Below are 19,851 nucleotides of genomic sequence, written 5' to 3'. Positions count from 1 at the left end.
CTTCCTTTTCGTTTGTTTGGGCTACTCTTTTACCAACGAATAATGGGATTGGCCGTTACATTATAACGCCCCTACGGCTGAAAGAACGAGCATGTTTGGCGCGACGGGGATTCGAACTTGCGACCCTCAGATTACGAGTCGCACGCCTTAACAAGCTTGACCATGCCTGGCCCGCTTCCTTTTCACTGATCATAACAAAAACTTCAATATGGTGGCCAGAAGAAGATTGGCAAATATTAAAGAAGTCAGAAAAATGTCCTCTTCTCTTTTGAAACGGAGAGAAAGAAAGTAAAAGAAGTGAAAAATATAATAGGTAACTTCTAACAACACGCCGATTTTCAAAACTGAGTGAAAAAAATTCCAAATTACAAGTGAGACACTACTTGTCATGTGGTCATATCAAACACCACGTCTTAATTTAACATTAGGTTTATTATTCTAACCCGTGTATCAGGAGAGGACTTTTCTTTATTCGTTGGTTTAAATAGTAGAAAAGCGGGCAGGCAGCTGTAGTCACAGTCTAGCCTGCACTGGGATGGGAGAAGTAGCAATGAAGCATGCGTGTTCTTTAAACAAGTCTTACGACGGTGAGTGGGGGTACATCATGTTCCTGTTCGTATTTCAATGAATGTGTGCCATAGGACTAAAGTACTGAAGTTAGCAGACTGGAGATTTGCCTGCTTGTGTATGTCTAGTATCCAGTGCGGTTCATTCCATTGAAATGGGAGTTAATAATAAATCTACAAATTAATCTTTTCGACGGATGCAAATAAACGAGTGCGAACAATAGCCTACACCGTGTGTGTTTTTCTTACGTTATACTCAGTATACTAATTACTATAACACTGTCGCCAGAAGTGTTTAATTTACCCATTCTGCATAAGGTTCGAAGTCATTCTGCTCAAGATAATATTCGGAGTTATTTTTGAGTAGCAACGATCGAGAGATCCTTGGATAAAACGTGTTATATAATATTTGTGGGTTTTGTTGCTCGTAGAACAAGATAGTTCAGAGTGCACTCTGAGAACCTCGGAACTGTTGGTTTTATTACACGCGCAGAGAACTGAGGACTACCACTAAGGTTTTCTTATACAGACTGAGTAGCCTGGTAGATTTGTGGATTTTTATCTATCATGTTTTCATTATCTACATGTCTCGCATTTAGCACGTGGTTGTGCCTCTGTCCATATCACACGCACGCTGTGTCTGCTAGCACGAGCAGACAACGATTGCAGAGTCTTCTAAGCCTGTCATCATACTCTAGTTCTGTAATACCAGAAAGTAAGGTAAGTTGTTCCTTCTTTTTTGTCATGTCAACTGATTTAGAGTACGAACCGTTCCTGAGAATCTGACGGACGTATCAACGCTTCTTTCTCTGTTTTAGGTCATATGTGTTTTTCAGTTAGGCTGTACGTAGTCTCTGACGTGTGTAAAGTCTAAACAACTTCGTTAATAAAATTTCTTCAAAATAAGATTTCTTTTTTTTAATTATTTTTAAAAGTGAAATGTATATTGCGATAACCCTTTCCATGTACATCTCGACTACGCAATGAAATATTCTCTTCTTGTTGGCCTGGCTTAGACAGGTGGTTAAGGTACTCGCCTCGTATTCTGAGGGTCGCCGGTTCGAGTCCCCACACACCAAACATGCTCGCCCTTTAAGCCGTGGGGGCGTTATAATGTTACGGTCAATCCCACTATTCGTTGGTAAAAGAGTAGCCCAAGAGTTGGCGGTGGGTGGTGATGACTAGCTGCCTTCCCTCTAGTTTTACACTGCTAAATTAAGGACGGCTAGCGCAGATAGCCTTCGTGTAGCTTTGCGCGAAATTCGAAACAAACCAAACCATGAGAAAAACAACAAGGAAAGCTTTTCAAACTCCATTTAACCTGAATTCCATCACATAACCGTGGACTCTGCGTGAGGGCATTTTTTTTTTTTATGCCAAGTGTTACATTAAAAGTAAAGATTATAAGCGGTACACATCAGTATTGTCAGTCAATTCCATCTTGTCAGTCTTGTTTTACACGAGGTAAAATTGGCGTGCTTGTTGTATTATTAAATATATACAAGAAACTCGGCAAATCTAGTTAATGGTCGAAACAAAAATTAGTATGTGGAAGGGTTTTGCAACAACACAACAAAAAATCAGTTGCACGTGTCTTCAGTTGAGAGTAAACATTTATATAACATGAATTTAGCGTGATATAACACCTAACTTTTCACACTTTAAATTAGCAGTAAGTTGCACTTACAATCATGTGTACATCATATTACTACAAAGACAATCAGATACCACACCTTGACGAAGGGTTATTTGATTTTGTTATTGACGCTCATTGTTTTAGTATGGCGCTAGGTAACTATTAGCGTTAATTACAACCTGGATTATGTGTCCAATACCTGCTACCAACTGTTGATACACTGCTATCCCTCTTACGAAGCAGTTCTATAATTATTTAAATTTATTAGTCTGTTCTTCCCACTCCTTATTCCGTATTTCACAACGTCATAGGGCGGTTGTAGTGAATACAGGTTAGATTTCTCATGCTACTCAAGTGTATTCTGAATGGTATTTTCCTCAAGCTATTGCTAAGGATAGCGTAGAGTATTCTGTAAGAAGTGCAAGTCTCCATTAAAGAATTATTTGTGTGTGTTTTTTTATAGGGAAGTCCATCGAGGGGAATGAACCACTGATTTTAGTGTTTTAAATCCGTAGACTAACCGCTGTAACAGCGGGGAACTGCAGAATTTCAGCGGCGTATACTGTGTGTCTTTGCACACACACACAAAATACACAACAGAATAAGACTTGTATGTGTATCTGAAATCTCATCAGCCGAGTAGCTGTAAAGAAGTCCGCATCTTGATGTTACTCTTCTAAATTAGGATAACATAGTTATATCCAAGATATTTATTGTGTTGGCATTAAATCCAAATACACCCATCCCAAAATAAATACGAATTTGCACAATCCGTCGTTGTAAAACCAACGCTTTGCATTCATTGGCTGTAGCCCATCTATGGAATCCAGCAGCACGAAACCCTCTGCACATAATGAATGCGGTGATTTTTAGTTTGAAACTCTTATTAAAGTTATTATAAATAGAATTAAACTAAGATGTGAGGGTTTTTTATTCTTTTTTTAAAAAATATTTCGAAGTTCATGTGGACCAAGGAGTGATTTACTCTGCCTAGATGTTAATCCAAATGGATACGTTCATAGATGTCTCAGTTCTTCAGCACACGAACTGTTAAAGATCTGGGTACAAGTAGTGAACTGAGATACATTGGACACTCATATAATCAATATCATGTCCAATAATTTATCCGCTTTCGAGATTCAATAGTTCTTCTGGACACACCCTAGTTGGCTGCAGCACTTGTTGGTCTTATCAACCCTAAGCAACATCCTATTGGATAGACATACAAATTTAATGGAGGTAAAATGAGAAAGAGCTGCTCTGTATGGCTGTCCTCGCTATTGACGATATTTTCGGTCGTAAACCCAATAACATCTCATGAGCTTCGGCCAGGCCAGGAGGCTTAGGTTATTCTAAATCCATATACGAGTTTAAGACTGTAGAAAAATAATTAAAATGAAATAATACAGATATGCATGCATTTAAGGAAAGACTAACATGCAAATGTTCATTTTATCAAAAATAGTAACAATCTTTGTTGTTATCATTACTCATATTTATGCAAAGTATTAATTAATTTCATCAGAAATGTTAGTATAACAACAGGTAATTTTTAAATTTTAAAATAATGCGTATGAAATGTGTGAGGAATATTTTGTCATGAATAATCATTAGATGAGCATAGAAACTGTACATTAAATATGTGTTGTTTCCATACACGCGCTGTTAGTATTTACAGCCATGCTGTTATCCAAAAGTGTCACAGATCTGGAATGATCCCCAGAAGATATGGCACTCAAAGACTGCAAATGGGACCATTTCTAAAATGCATACATGGTAAAATGTGAATATTTACTGTATGATAACCTGGAAATTATTTACCTACTCCACCAGATGACGCCCCTCTGCTTCCCAGGTTTCTTCAGTTAAGTTTTCTGTTTGATGTTTAATACATTTAGTAAGTAATATTAAATCAACTTTGACTCAGTTAGGCCTCGCTTATAATCGTTTTGGAAGAAGTACTATTTATTACCAACAAAGGTTGGTTGGTTGGTTGGTTGGTGTTTTATGGCGCAAAATAACTGGGACATCTGTGCCTACCAGCAAAGAAGTGGATCTTCGGTGAATTGTTATGATGGATGTAGGAACGAGTGTGCAAAAAATAGTACATTAGTTGAACTACTTTTATCTCTGTAATATGTCATACGTTTTATTTATTCTAGAGACCTGCAACTAATTTGCAAATTAGTGAAAGGCCGACAAATAATTTATAGACACAGTTCTTTAAGATTTGCGAATTCATCCACCTCACAGGAAGTGTGGCGTTCATTAAAAGGAATGTCTCTTCATTCAAACTATCACACATGATACACATTTTCTAAATATCAATTTCTTATTTCTTTTTTGCGAAAGCAAGCTTTTTTTTTGAGGCTGTATATCTCGCGCAACCACTACACGTGCTGCGTGTTGTCATGAATCATCATGTTATTGCTAAGAAACAAGTAACACTTTAACTGTATCAAAGAAGTCATTATGATTATTTGAACAGTAAATCTAACGAGCTGAGCTCTTTAGTGAATACGTGTTCAGTTGTGATCCATGTAAGGATCTCGCTTTGATTAGAAATGGATATCAATTAACCTTGAATATTAATATTATTCGGTTAGAGATTGTCTCATGCACTTTACATGACATCGGGATTAACTTCTCACTATCTACACTGAAAAATATGTGAAAAATATAAAACTAAAAATACTGAAAGTTAAAATATACTGGTAACAGAAAACCGAACATCAAAAAACTTGGTAATTAATCGTGTAGAAATTCTTGTCGTTAAGAATTTGCTGTCATAATCTTACATTAGAAGAAAAGCATTTTCACATCAAGCAGTTTATTTTAATTTTATATTTGATTTTCACACAAAGCTACACGAGAGCTATCTGCGCCACATCAAGCAGAGCCGGGCGTTTTTTAGTGTTTATAGAGCTCTGAGACTATGATTCCGAAGGTTCGTGTTTCACGGTTCGTTGCCACGAAAAAAAAGCTCTCTGATTTTCGGACCCACTGGTGCCTTATGTGACTGAAGACTTAATCCCACAACTCCCATAACAGTACCTTAAGAGTTGGTGATGGTAGATGTTGTTGTGACTGGCTGATACCTTATATCTAGTCTATTAGTTCAAGTGTAATAACAGTTATGGAAAAATAGTTCCTTACACAACAACTGAGAAACAAAAAATACATGAAGCAAAAAATACAGCGAAACAGTAAAGAAATATAAATTCGTTTGAAGCTCACCCATGGAACCATATTAAATAACGAAGCTCACCCATTGAGCCATATTAAACAACGTAACAGAACCATTAGTGAGGTGTGCCAACCACACTGAATTTGCATCTCTTTTATTGTTCCGCCATAACCGCTTTTTGTTTTTAAATAAAACTGTTTCGGTCTGTTTGAAGTTAATCACAAACTACACAAGGAGATACCTATGCTCTACTCAACACGAGTATTGAAACCGTTTTGGTTCCCTTAATAACCGAACGTTCCTTTAATATTCAAATAATTATAAGTCTGAGTTCCAATCTGTTATTTATTTATTGTAAATACACAGAGAATGAAGCAATAAGCAGTATGCATATTGTTTTACGTTATTGTTTTTTATTTTTTTATTGTTTTGATCTAGGTAACCTAACCGGTTATTTCAACTTTGCGTAACTGTACAGATAAAACTAAAAATTAAAAAAACGAAACCAAAACCATAGGAAACGTTTGTGTTTTTTTTTTTTTTTTAAGCTACGGAATAGTTGTGTAGAACTTCTAGTTGTTGACATTAGTTCTTGTTTTATTCACGTTGTAATTTTATAACCTTAAACGTGGTCACATTCGCACATTTCTTATGAAAGATTTGATTTATCTAACCACGAAACTGGGAACTCTTTGCCGTTAGCCGACACAATCAAGTTCGCTTATTCTCGTATGTATTGTTTGATCAACAACCACCCTGTGTTCTCGAGTGCTGCCTCAAGTCTCACAGAAACACATTGTATGTTTATATGTACTTGACCCAATGATATACATATATATGTATACTGTTAGGTAAGATAAAATTATATAACTACAATATTCACTATGTTCTTTTGTAACAACCTGATAATTCGAAGATCTATTTAATCTTTCCATTTTTGAATGAACTCAAACCCTCTGAAGGAAAAATAATCCCCAAAATGTGGGCTTGGCTGCAGTACAACTCTTCCTCTCAGTGACTCAGCTCTAAGTCACTGAACTTATAAAGTTGAAAATCGGATTTCCATACCCGCAATAGTAAGAGGACGCATAATTTATTGTGTAGCTTTGTGGCTTATAATAAACAAAAAACAAGGCATGAAACTAAATGATACATTGTACATATTGTGTAAATTAACACAATATTTTGATTATTTGTTGGTTTTGGAGCAAAACTTCATTGGGCTATCTGCTGGGTCCACCTCGAATTTTAGCGTTGTAAGTCTATAGACTTACAAACGCAAGTTATACAAGGGTAAATAATTTAATCGTTAACTTACGATTTATTAATTTAATAATTTATTTTTTGTTCAGTTTTTACCACAAATTAGTGTTTACCACGAAACTGAACGCCAAAGCCTAAAACTTGTACTACGTTACATACGTAACTATTCAACATAAAGTATAGTTTTGTTCATACTACGTTACATATGTAAATGTTCAACATGAAGTATAGTTTTGTTCAGGAGAATTAAGTTACACATTTTTTTCTTCCCTTCAGACATGTACCGACAGTGACAAACTTACAGAGAGCTGATGCGTCCTGACAATAACACTCAATAGCTTATGTTATAATGCAAGCAATATATCAATTGAAAACGTTCGATATATAATTTCCGATTAAAGCTACTACCTACATGGATCAAACCTAAACATATATGCCTAGTAATGAGCATGAAAACATATAATGTTTATTCTACACTTCTTATAATGACCAAATTATATTACTTATAATAATTAAAATGCTTTGTTTCATCAGTTGGTTTTCCTAGCTGTTAACGATATTATCGGCCGTAAACCTAATAACATCTCATGAGGTTCGGTCCGCCCAAGAAGCTTAGGCTATCCTGAATACATATACGAATTTAAGAATGCAGATAAATAATTATAATGAAATAATACATACAAAATTAAGTAATAAAAGTAAATATATTAAATATTGTAACCCGTCTCGTGTTCGTATTGTTGACAAAAAATGAAACTTCATGGAGTTATTTAGGACAACATTTTGACAAGAAAAGGAAATGAATTACTGGAACTAAAATGTAGCACTTACGTTATGTATGTAACAAGTGTAAGTGTTAGTAACTCCTGATGGTGAATTTTTTTTTAATAAATTGAACTAGTGTCACGTAGCAGCAAAATGAAAGATGACTATTCTATTTTAGGTGTAATTTTCAGCACAGTTCGAAAGTGAAGAATAGAATTGGCTATATTATACAAACGAACATGCGTAATACTTTAAGAGTTTTGCCCGTGTGTGGTATCAGAACTGTGATTGTGTATGTTCTCCTTCGACTGTCTTCTATACGAACTCTACTTTGATGGTTCTCCCGTTACCATCTTCTGAGCTAATCCTGATTGTGGCTCTTTTTTAACGTCTTCCATATATACTCTGGTTTTAGTGGTTTTTCCCTTTTCTATAAGTACTCTGGTTTTAGTGGTTTTTTCCTTTTCTATAAGTACTCTGGTTTTAGTGGTATTCCCTTTTCTATAAGTACTCTGGTTTTAGTGGTTTTTTCCTTTTCTATAAGTACTCTGGTTTTAGTGGTTTTTTTACCTTTTCTATAAGTACTCTGGTTTTAGTGGTATTCCCTTTTCTATAAGTACTCTGGTTTTAGTGGTTTTTTTACCTTTTCTATAAGTACTCTGGTTTTAGTGGTTTTTCCCTTTTCTATAAGTACTCTGGTTTTAGTGGTTTTTTTCTCTTTTCTATAAGTACTCTGGTTTTAGTGGTTTTTCCCTTTTCTATAAGTACTCTGGTTTTAGTGGTTTTTCCCTTTTCTATAAGTACTCTGGTTGCAGTGGTTTTTCCCTTTTCTATAAGTACTCTGGTTGCAGTGCTATTCCCTTTTCTAAAAGTACTCTGGTTTTAGTGGTTTTTTTACCTTTTCTATAAGTACTCTGGTTTTAGTGGTTTTTCCCTTTTCTATAAGTACTCTGGTTTTAGTGGTTTTTCCCTTTTCTATAAGTACTCTGGTTGCAGTGGTTTTTCCCTTTTCTATAAGTACTCTGGTTGCAGTGCTATTCCCTTTTCTAATAGTACTCTGTCTTTACTAATTCCTACATTTCATGTCGACTGTATGAATTCTGAATTTGATTATTCTCCCATTTATGTCTTCTATATGAGCTCTGGTTTTGGTGTACTGTATCTTCTACGTGAGTCCTGTTTTCGGTTATTGTATCCTTTACGTTTTCTATATGAAATGTAGTTTCAGTAGTTCTCTTAAGCCTTCGATATGAATTATTGTTTCAATTACTTTTCGTTTGTTTTCAATATGAGATTTGTTTTCGGCGTTTCTTCCTTCTATTTTCGTGGTTCTCTCTTTATGTCTCTTCTATGAGAAATATGATACACATGATAATGGGGAAATGATAAATATTACTTAGGAAAAGTAGATATTGACAACAAGGGGAAAACAACGTATATCAGACGCCCAAACTTCCCATGCACTAGTAAATATATAGATATATATGTACATCTTTCAATAGGCGAATGAGATGTGAGTATTATATTTAGCTAGATATTCTCAAACGTTTATTTTCCTTTAGTGATAACATGAAGGGATGGTTATAAATCAAAATTATGCCAGGATTATTTTAGCATCTAAATAAATATAAATGTTCACTGGGTGATATTTTTGACTTAAGCTCTAGGTACATCAGTAGGAACTGATATTGCGAGTCGAAACTGCATTCAGTTCAGGGAGCGTTCTAATGTACTTTCCATTGCAACGAGTTGTATGTTTTTTTATTATTTAGAGCAAAGTCACATTGAACAATCTGCAGTATCCACCACGGTGAATCGATCTCTGAATTTTAGCATTGTAAGTCTTTGGGCTTGTTGCTGATCTATCGAAGGACATGTTTACAATCTGAAGAAAATACTTAACCTGAAGATAACCTAAGGAGGTCGAAATGTTGTTCTTTCCTTATCAATAAAAGTGTTAATACCCATACCAGCTGTTCTGAGATACATTTTTATTTCAAGTGGGTTTCTCGTCATCAAAAATGATTACAGTCTGTTTGTTGTCAAAAACAAGCGTACATAATGGACTATCTATGCTGTGCCCACCACTGGTCTCGAAACCAGTCTTGAAAGTATTCGTACTTACTGTTGAGTCGCTGATAAGCCCTGTTCACAAACACAAAAATATAATCCCAAAATATTTCTTTATATGAACGGGACTAATAGGTTTATAACAACTTTAAAGGGCCATTTTATAAAGAGTTTTTAACAACCTACATGTTTCTAAGTAAAAAAATATTAAACAGTTTTGGCATACTGAAATAATCCCATTGGTTTGACTTTTTAATATATCGAAAGTTATTGCTTTTTAATTTATTTCTGTTGCCATGTTGATTTGTATTGTTAACTAAGATACGTATTTAGGACTAAGCTAATTCTCCTAAGCTGATCGAACGTCGTGAATTATTATTGGGATTATGGCCAAATATATCGTTAAGAGATAAGGTAACCAACTAATGCAACAAACTTAATGAGCTATACTGATTTTCTTTTTTTACTATGGGTACACAACTTGCTCTAATAAAAAATTCATATTAATTATTATAATTGAAATCTATATTTCTGAATTTTTATTGTGCCCATAAATAAATTTAAGAAAACCTTTTTGGATGTTTATCTTCTTCGCTTCAATTTTAACTTTTATTTTGAAATCTAAACTGTTATTATTATTCGAAAAATCTGTTACTGCTACTATCACTAATTTAATAAAAACAAGAGACCCTTCAACTTTGTATTCTACCGTCACCAATTTAGGAAACAGGAGGGTCTATTGCTAAAGATTTTGCGTCTTTGAAGTATGTGCAATCAATTGTACACAATTAAGGCCATGTGTTAGTATTAAAGAATCTAACCCTCTCTACACTGAAAGGTTAGTCCAACGGCTTCTGGCAGTGTGCCAAAGATAACAAAAATAAGAGAACGTTGCAGGTGTAGGTGATGAGATGTTGAACTCTGGCAGCTACGGTAAACAAAACTAAAAGACATGAACAGCTAGGGGTCTGTTACCCCAGGCTCTGTCAAAAGCAAGATCCGCTGGCCAATACCATCATTCAACATCATTTATAGATTACAATCATTCCGTCACTTGTCGAATATTAGCAGTTCCTAACCCTCTCATTATTTCTCAGTCGTTTCCCACATTTGTGTTGATATTTGGGAACTTCTGAGTGCCACCACATGGTCTGATAGCGTAGAGCTGCGGTTTGACAGGTGTGTTATTGTAGCTTCAAGAACATGGAACGTTTATTAGACTACAGAAATTTAATAATATAAAGCGTTCATATATAATAAGAGCTAATATATTTGTGACAAAAGAAACAAATTATACTTTGCTTTTAATAATATAATAAAACGAGAAGCAGCGATTGAAATGGGAAAAAAATGTTGACTCGAAATAATAATTCCATTGTTGGAATTGAGATTTTCAAACAGAGATTATTAGGGTTCAAGTATAGAAGTCTGTAATTTTGAATTACTACCCAAAAGAGATAAAACCAGCTAGTAGCACCCGCCGCCATATAGGCTTTATTTGATTCTTTTAGAGCATCCACGACTGAAAGTTATTATAACCTAAAAACGAACCAAAACAAAAAATAAATTAGAAAATAGTAAACAGAAAACGCTGTACCAGTTACAAAGATCTCAGGATACAAGCTATATATAAATTTATATATATCGAACCCTGGACCTTACATTTTAAAGTCCGATGTGGTAACCTCTAGGCCATTGTTATAAATTCAATCCGAGATATAATTATCAAACTGTTAGGATATTGGATATACAAAAAAGATTCCAAACACAATATTATTGATTTACTGGTTAGAAATGACTTGGGTGAAAGGACATTGTTCATTGTAACTTCATGTTGCTCAAGAGATACTGAAATATGACAAATGCACAGATCTTCGTTCTTTACGTCTAATCGTGTGCAAATTAAATATTTAAATACAAAGCTAACCAGATAAAACAATATGTACGCACATGACGCGTATTATACTTTTGTAAACTATGGATCACCTCACTTTCCGTACGTGTCATACCAATGTTCTAACACATTCAAAAGAAAGTAAAAAATAAAAACACAGAAATTAAACACACTTATTCAGATAGCTGGTGCAGGGTTTTGTTTTGGTTGTTTTTGTCTTAGTTACTTCCAATAAAAATGCCGACCGATGCAGCATGGGAATATTTACTTTAGCTATAACAAGAACACGAAACGACCTTGATGGATAACTTGAGATTATATTAATGTGCTTGTGTCATCCATCCAGCGTTTTGGGTCAAGTTAACTTCGTAATGAAACAAGTACAATAATAATAATACAATAATAAATTCCACTTGAAGAATGTTCCTTGATACAGTCATATTTAATACAAGTTTGTATTGATTCTGTGGCTGAATATTACACCCATTCCTATAATTATTAAATGTTCATTTTATAAAATGTCACCTAATATTTTAGTTTTATTAAAGCGCATGTAAATTATTAGCCAGTAATTTTTTTATTGATTGATTCTTTTGTGTATATTTGTGTATTAATAGAAATTACAGCGCTTATCCTTAATACTACATGATTGGAAAGATATCATATAACAACAAGCTGGTGCGGCCTAATGATTACTGTGCTGGGTTGTAAATCCAAAGATTTGTGGTTCGAGTCTCGCTGACACAAAATTATCATTGGCGAATTATATTCTATCAAAGTATCTCAGGAGTTATTGGTAAGTGCTGTTCACTTGCTGCCTTCTTTGTGATATGCTAGTTCGAAATTATGGAAGGTTAGTGCAATAGTTCTTTATAACTTTGCATGAATATCTAAAACAAACACATATATAACAATACATATCAAGAATGAGCCCCCAGATTTTCAAACATCAAATGGTTAATTCAAAAGTTGCATAATCATACTTTAAAGGCCACGTCACAAGCTTAGCCATATTCATAAAATTGTAATAAAAAAATTCATCTCAATATATTTGTAACATTGAGAGAAATAAAGGACATTGTATTTAAATAATTAATTTAAGACCAACTTTACATATTATAAAAATAACTCCAATAGGATTGTTTGTTTGTTTATGAATTTCGCGCAAAGCTACTCGAGGGTTTTGCGCAAAATTCGAAAACCAAAACCAAACATTAAGATCTTCCGTGTTCTAATGTTATCCTATATGGTAATGTGGCAAAAAAATAAAAACCAACGATAATTAAGACTTAAATCCTGTTATTGTATAAGATAATCGCGCCTTAAAGTATCAATTTTAGTTGGCTCACGTTATGGCAAAATTTCCCTTTTTAACTAAAGCAATTTCTCATGTTACAACGTGTTTTAATTACATTACCAGTGTTACAGAAGAATCAAGATACAGGGATATTTTCTTCCGCGTTATTATAAACGGTAAAAGGGTGTTTGTGTTTTCTTTTAGCAAAGTCACATCGGGCTATCTGCTGAGCCCACTGACGGGAATCGAACGCCTGATTTCAGCGTTGTAAATCCGTAGATATCCTGAAAGTACAATTTGACAGTTGTTGCATTACGCCTTTAATATTTCTACGTCAGCAAAGAATGTTTTAAACATGTCATGCAAACGGCCTAAGTCTTGAATCAGTCAGTTTTGTATTATTAAGAACGGATAATCTGAATAATGTATTAACATATTTTACATCGAGCTTTAATTACCCAGGAATCTAATGTAAAACCAAAAACTTGCTTGCAATAATAAAATAAATGTGGGAATTGTATATGACATGGAACTGGGTAAACCGCATCAGCGAACCAGGAACTTTCTTTGAAGTGAAATCTAACAACAAAAAGTAAAAAATTCGTACATGAGTCATGGCTAATTTTATTTATTAAAAAGAAGGAAAAAAAACGCGGAATTGGGTTTATTTACTTCTAACAAAGAATACTGTTCTCTGATGATTCATACAAATCATTTTATTATACAATAAGTGTTGTATTTCTGATACATATGTATTTTTAGTCCCACAGAAATTCCATCTTGGAAATATTTTGATCGTGGTTCATTTACTTACAATCTATAAACATTTATTTCCAAGATGGTACAGCTTTCACATTGTTTCAAAACATAACTTACAAGTCAGGTTTTGAGGCGCAACTGTTATTGTTATGAGCACGTTTCGTGATTTCATGCTGTGCTATATGACCTTTAAATGTTTAAAAGGTTATTTATTTTTTGTTGTAAAAAAGGTACGTTTATATTATAGATTCTCTGCAAAATAACGTCCTCAAGAGTGACATTTGAAGTCACAAAATTAGTAAAATTAATTAATTAAGAAGATAAAAAGTAGAAGAGCTAACTAAGTATCGTAGTTGTATGAAGACCCAGGATACCGTGTCGTGCGGCCAAACAACCTGCTATAGGATACTTGTGTTATTAACAGGGGGGATAGTTTGGCGATTTTTCACGTTCTATATTTTGGACTTTTTAATCCAAACTAACATTTTCAGTTTCGATTAAGTTTCATTTATCTTTCTTTTTTTTTCTTCGCACCGAAAGTAGGAAACTTTATTTGATAAAAACACCAGTTTAACTTTTATGGATTTTTTTATTCATATCTGGTAAACTTCTAGATCTTTTCAACTTGAAATTTTGTTTTTTTGTTTTGAATTTCGCGCAAAGCTGCTCAAGGGCTATCTGTGCTAGCCGCCCCTAATTTAGTAATGTAGGACTAAAGGGAAGGCAGCTAGTCATCACCACCCACCGCCGACTCTTGGCCTACTCTTTTACCAACAAATAATGGGATTGACCTAACATCATAACGCCTCCACGGCTGAAAGGGCGAGCACGTTTGATGCGTCGGGTGAACTTAAAATTAAAGAGTCTCATTTGGTGCATAGAAAGCTATTCAAGGAATCCGCTAAAATTTGACGAAAACTTTGCGCACGCCTACGCAATAAGTCACAAAAGCTATCGGTATAACGTTTTCATTAAAGCTTCATCTGAGAGTGAAAGTGGACTGTTTTCAGTATTTTGTCATTCGGATTTAAGACGGCTGATTTAGAGCAGCTAAACTATAAGGTGAAAGAACAAGCAAATACGTAAGTATTAGTTAGGCCAAGCAAACCACATTAGCAGTTTCTATCTCAAGTTTTCAAAATAATCATATAAGTAGAAAGTTATTATTAATTATTCATTGCCAATTTTTCAGCACAATTTTATTAAATTTTATTAATGTATTCTAATTAAAAAGAGTTTAGCGTCACGTACTATTAGCTTAAGCAATTTACGTAAATAATGATGCTTTAAACGACTGTACCAATTGCATGGGACAATGACAAGGAACTGTTAATCTAAATTCTATGGCATTACTATAAAGGAAGCTATTAAAACTGTTTTACAGAAGAAAACTACCAACATATACTTTAACTAATCTAATTGGTTCTGTAAAATAAAGGTCTGTTCCGAATAACAGATTTGCAATCCTGAAGCTAATGTGGGTTTTTATTGCGTAACACTTCCTTACTTGCTAAGGTTTGTTGGTGTGTAGTGAGAGAAAGTCATGATACCTCCACAAAAACACCTTATCATAAAAAAGTGCAGTCCAAAATTAGTTAAGCTTGCGACTTGAGGAAATGAAATCAATACTGGTGGCCAAACTGGTAGCTACACTTATAGCAATGATAAGAATTTCACAACAAATATTTATTCTTTAGTTAACCAGGCTGCGTTTGTTCTTCAACTTGGGGCATGGTAGTGGGTAAAACAAAATACAGTTAACTAATGAATGAATACTTCCTGTTAAATTCTTATCATTGCTATAAGTGTAGCTACCAGTTTGGCCTCCAATACTAATTTTATTTCTGTAAGACGCGCACTGAGCACTTTCTTGGACGCACCTTTTTTTCCACACCTAAGGTGTTTTTGAGTAGATTTGTGTAGCAGTGAATTGTAAAAATCCTGTTGTCTTCATGTTGTTTGTACTCAAAAATAGGGACGTCATCATATCACCTGAATTGCGCACTGACAAACGTGCTAAGATAGATTTGTTTGTTTTTAAATTTTGCGCAAAACTGCTCGAGGACTATTTGCGCCAGTCGTCCCTAATTTAGCAATGTAAGACTAGAGGGAAGACAGCTAGTTATCACCACCCACCGTCAACTCTTGGGCTACTCTTCTAACAATGAATAGTGGGACTGACCGTCACATTATAACGCCTCCACGGCTAAAAGGGCGAGCTACAATAGAACTCCGTAATTTGAGGGAGAGGAGCGGTGCTTTTATCTGAAACTCCCTTAGCATGTAATCATAACTAGTATATCAGTAATAATAGAATTTGTTTGGAATACAATGTCCAGAAGAAAACGTTTCTTCAGCTAAGCCTTTCTTAGTCACTGAGCTTTCATATCATAATTTTACCACAAATAGAAAGATATTCAGAAGTTAATCTCTTTTCTTGCCCTTTCGAAGGGTGATGTAGATGTGGGACGTTGTGGGCTTGAGAACCCACATCTCGCTCTCCTAATTTTAATTTTCTTATGTGAGACTAACAAATTGAAGATTAAGATTGATAGACGGTGTATCCCCACCGCAATGTCGGTCCCTACGTTTTCAGTCACCTACAAAACCGAAGATACATTTTATAATCCCACATTGTAGCTTATACTCTAAGATCTCTTTTTTAAAAAAATGTGCAACGCATTTAATTAATGTGTTTTGTTTATGGCTTGAATATTTTATGATTATAATATACGTATATGTATATATATATAAGTGTATTTGTATACTTTGCTGCATTTCGTAAGACATATTTTCAGTAATATTCAAATAAATACGCATTGAACGTAACTATAAATCAAAATGGCTGCACGAAATATCGCTAATATTCGACAGAAAAGTGTATAAACTGACTATAAACTAACATAATGTTTTTTAAATGTAGTCTTTAAGTTATCGCAACACTTCATACGTTAAGTGAACAGGTCGTTTTAATTTAAAACAGTATTATGCGTTAACTGTATAGTTCAACTAAAGTGTCCTTGATTAATATGCACGAAAACTGTAGTCAAACATAATTATGTGAAGTTAACTTTCATTATCTGAGTAACTTTTGACGTTACTCACTTAAGGCCGTCTATTATGATGTTAAAACAAAGTCAAAGACAAACATTAGACAATAAAACAATGCTGGTTTTGCTGACAACGAACTAACTGTATCGTAAAAAAAAAAAGGATATGGACATGTAATTTTTTGACGCTTGGCTAACGGAGGGTCGTTTCACTGCGACTTTATTTGGTGTAGTTCTTAAGATGAACAGTTGGTTCAGTAGATCAGCGACATGAGGAACAAAACATTTTTTTTAAATGAGTGAAGTGTATAATACATATCAAATTACTTCTAATGCATTGTGTTCATTAGTATGATTAACAGTTGGAGCATCTGTTACTTACTGTCCAGCCCTCGTAAGTTCGACGACCCACTCGGATGAATTAAAGCTACCTCGTACTGATGAATCAAAATGTCTTTTAATTTTGTTTTAATTTATACTGTAACCAATTTGTTTAGGTACATTTGACATATCTACTTGTTATTTAAGGAGTGAGTAGAAATAATAAAATGATACGTTAAGAGCACCAGAGCAAAGGTTTTGCATTATCATTTTTGTTTATATATATATAACAGTCAATCCTTAGACTTAGTATGCCTAGGGGCGCCGTACACACCGGAAAAACTTCGTGAGTGTTCTGCAGCAGTGGTTGAAGCAAAGGAATTTGTGGTTTTCTTAAACTGTAAAGTCTTACATGCTTAAACAAATTATGCTTGAGGCCTTCATTTAACATAACATTTCTGAATAATATATAAACAGATTTTTCCCAAAGACATGTGCAACCACTAACTATTCCAAGAGCTGGATGAATGCATACATTGACCATTTTAAACACGTGTTTCTGATCTGGCAAGACTGCATCATGCATGTGATGCAACATCTAGTGTCAGTTAACGAACGCCGTCAGAAATAGGTTCGGTTCTGAGCTAAGCGCATTCAGACATTAGCTTATGAGACAGATTTATTCTCTACTTAGTAGAATAACTTGGTGTTGATAAATCCATTTTTGGACTGTGTTCATCCTCCCTGCTTGCTGGTTTTCTGATAGTAATTAGCGTTTATTTTGGAATATTGTTTTATGGTAACCGTCAATGCGTATGGTGGCTTCTTTCGACTAAGTTGTTGTTTTACTATTTACTGTAAAATAACTTTATTCATTACTTTTCATGTATCTCAAACTTATAATTTTGCAAATAATAATTACTCTGGTAAGAATCTTGACGGAATTAAAAATCTCAGCCGTCAGCTTGTCGGACTGTTACCGCCAATAAAATCATACCCTGCTCTTTAGGACCAAGCCCGGCATGGCCAGGTGGGTTAAGGCGTTCGACTCGTAATCTGAGGGTCACGGGTTCGAATCCCCGTCGCACTAAACATGCTCGTCCTTTCAGCTGTGGGGGCATTATAATGGTACGGTCAATCCCACTATTCGTTGGTAAAAGAGTAGCCTAAGAGTTGGCGGTGGATGGTGATGACTAGTTGTCTTCCTTCTAGTCTTATACTGCTAAATTAGAGACGGTTAGCGCAGATAGCCCTCGTGAAGCTTTGCACGAAATTTAAAAAAACAAACAAACTTTAGGACCATTATTGTGTTTTAAATGTAACAGTCAAATCCCATTATTTCATTTCTTAATAATTAGCGTAATGCTTGCCTCATCCGTTTATAAGCTCGTGAATAACATGTACAAATTATCACTTGCTCAACTTTGTTTCTAAGAAACGATAGCAAAGTTTAAAAGCGTTTAGCTGAAGAATGGTTATGAAAGCACACTTTGACACAGGATATATTTGATTAAACTTCTGTCCTTTTGTACAATATATTTCTTAACTACCACAAGAACTGTACCCAGGAGCACAGGTGGGGTACATAACTGACAGAACAGAAGGTATCATAAAGGGATATAGTACGAATTTTGTTGTAACAATGTGCTGAAAGGTAAGATAGAAGAGCTATTTAATAAGTACGAGGGGCACTGTCAAGAATTAATTGGGGCAATAGAGTTACAAGTTTTTTGTTTTGAATTTCGCGCAAAGCTACACGAGGGCTATCTGCACTAGCCGTCCCTAATGTAGCAGTGTAAGACTAGAGGGAAGGCAGCTAGTCATCACCACCCACCGCCAACGCTTGGGCTACTCTTTACCAACGAATAGTGGATTGACCGTCACATTATAACGGGTCTAAATGAACGGTAAACAAAAACTATCACAAAATAAAAGAAGTGGAATTCGCGATCTTACAAAATTAACTACAATTCTTCGTGTAAAACTTTCGTTCGTACAAATCTTCGAAAACCTGACAACGGTATGAACCTTTTACACAAACAAAAACTGATACGAAATAAACGATTGCTGCTTGTATTCTTTTCACCCCATCCTAGTGGTGTCTCTCAATGACACAGAGGTAAGTCTGCGGACTTATAACGCTAAAAACCATGTCTCAATACCCAAAGTTAACACAGCGCAGGTAGCCCCTTATGTAGCTTTGTGATTAACTTCAAACAAACGGGCCTCATCGTCACAATCAGAATTATATTCAAACCAACTTTTAGAACCTTAACCAGTTGTACGAAGGGGATTTTTTTCTATAGTGACATTTTCTATAGTGGTCGAAATATCGTTGAAAATGAAAGATAACGTTTGTGTCAAATTGTAAAGGTTGTCGATAACTGATAACTCTAATATCAGTCTGTAGCCTATTTAATAATCCATTTTTTTCTTACGTGTAATAGAAAAGGGAGCTGGAAACATTGGGTATTAAAGAAAGTCAAGAAACACGAACGTGTTGAAGAACGCCCGATTTGTGATGGTAAACTTAACTCCAGCTTGGGTTATACTTGATTTAAAAACATATACCGAAACACAACATCAGGCTATACTATACCTAGATGTTTGTAGTAAAGTCCTACACTAAACCTAGATGTTTGTACTAAAGTCCTACACTAAACCTAGATGTTTGTAGTAAAGTCCTACACTAAACCTAGATGTTTGTACTAAAGTCCTACACTAAACCTAGATGTTTGTATTGAAGTCCTATACTATACCAAGATGTTTGTATTAAAGTCTTACACTAAACCTAGATGTTAGTATTAAAGTCCTACACAACACCAAGATGTTTGTATTAAATTCCTACACTAAACCTACATGTTTGTACTAAAGTCCTACACTAAACCTACATGTTTGTATTAAAGTCCTATACTACACCTACATGTTTGTATTAAAGTCCTATACTACACCAAGATGTTTGTATTAAAGTCCTATACTACACCTATATGTTTGTATTAAAGTCCTATACTTTTTACATAACTTTGTATCTTTATCTTTTCTA

The 19,851-nt window shown here is 34.6% G+C and overlaps 1 protein-coding gene across 1 annotated transcript in view; it reads left to right on the top strand.

Moving 5' to 3' along the window:
• Window positions 1–511: 511 nt before the first annotated feature.
• LOC143231738 (uncharacterized) overlaps window positions 512–19,851 on the top strand; it is a 38,534-nt gene continuing 19,194 nt past the window's right edge. Inside the window, exon 1 of the mRNA XM_076466363.1 lies at window positions 512–1,286. Within this exon, the coding sequence (XP_076322478.1) occupies window positions 1,134–1,286 (153 nt within the window). The 5' untranslated portion in view covers window positions 512–1,133. The remainder of the gene's footprint in view (window positions 1,287–19,851) is intronic.

Source organism: Tachypleus tridentatus, chromosome 11, assembly GCF_004210375.1.
Source record: "Tachypleus tridentatus isolate NWPU-2018 chromosome 11, ASM421037v1, whole genome shotgun sequence".
In the NCBI taxonomy this organism is placed as follows: Eukaryota; Metazoa; Arthropoda; class Merostomata; order Xiphosura; family Limulidae; genus Tachypleus; species Tachypleus tridentatus.
The sequence above is the reverse complement of the archived record's forward strand: the minus strand, read 5'-3'. Positions and strand labels throughout refer to the sequence as shown.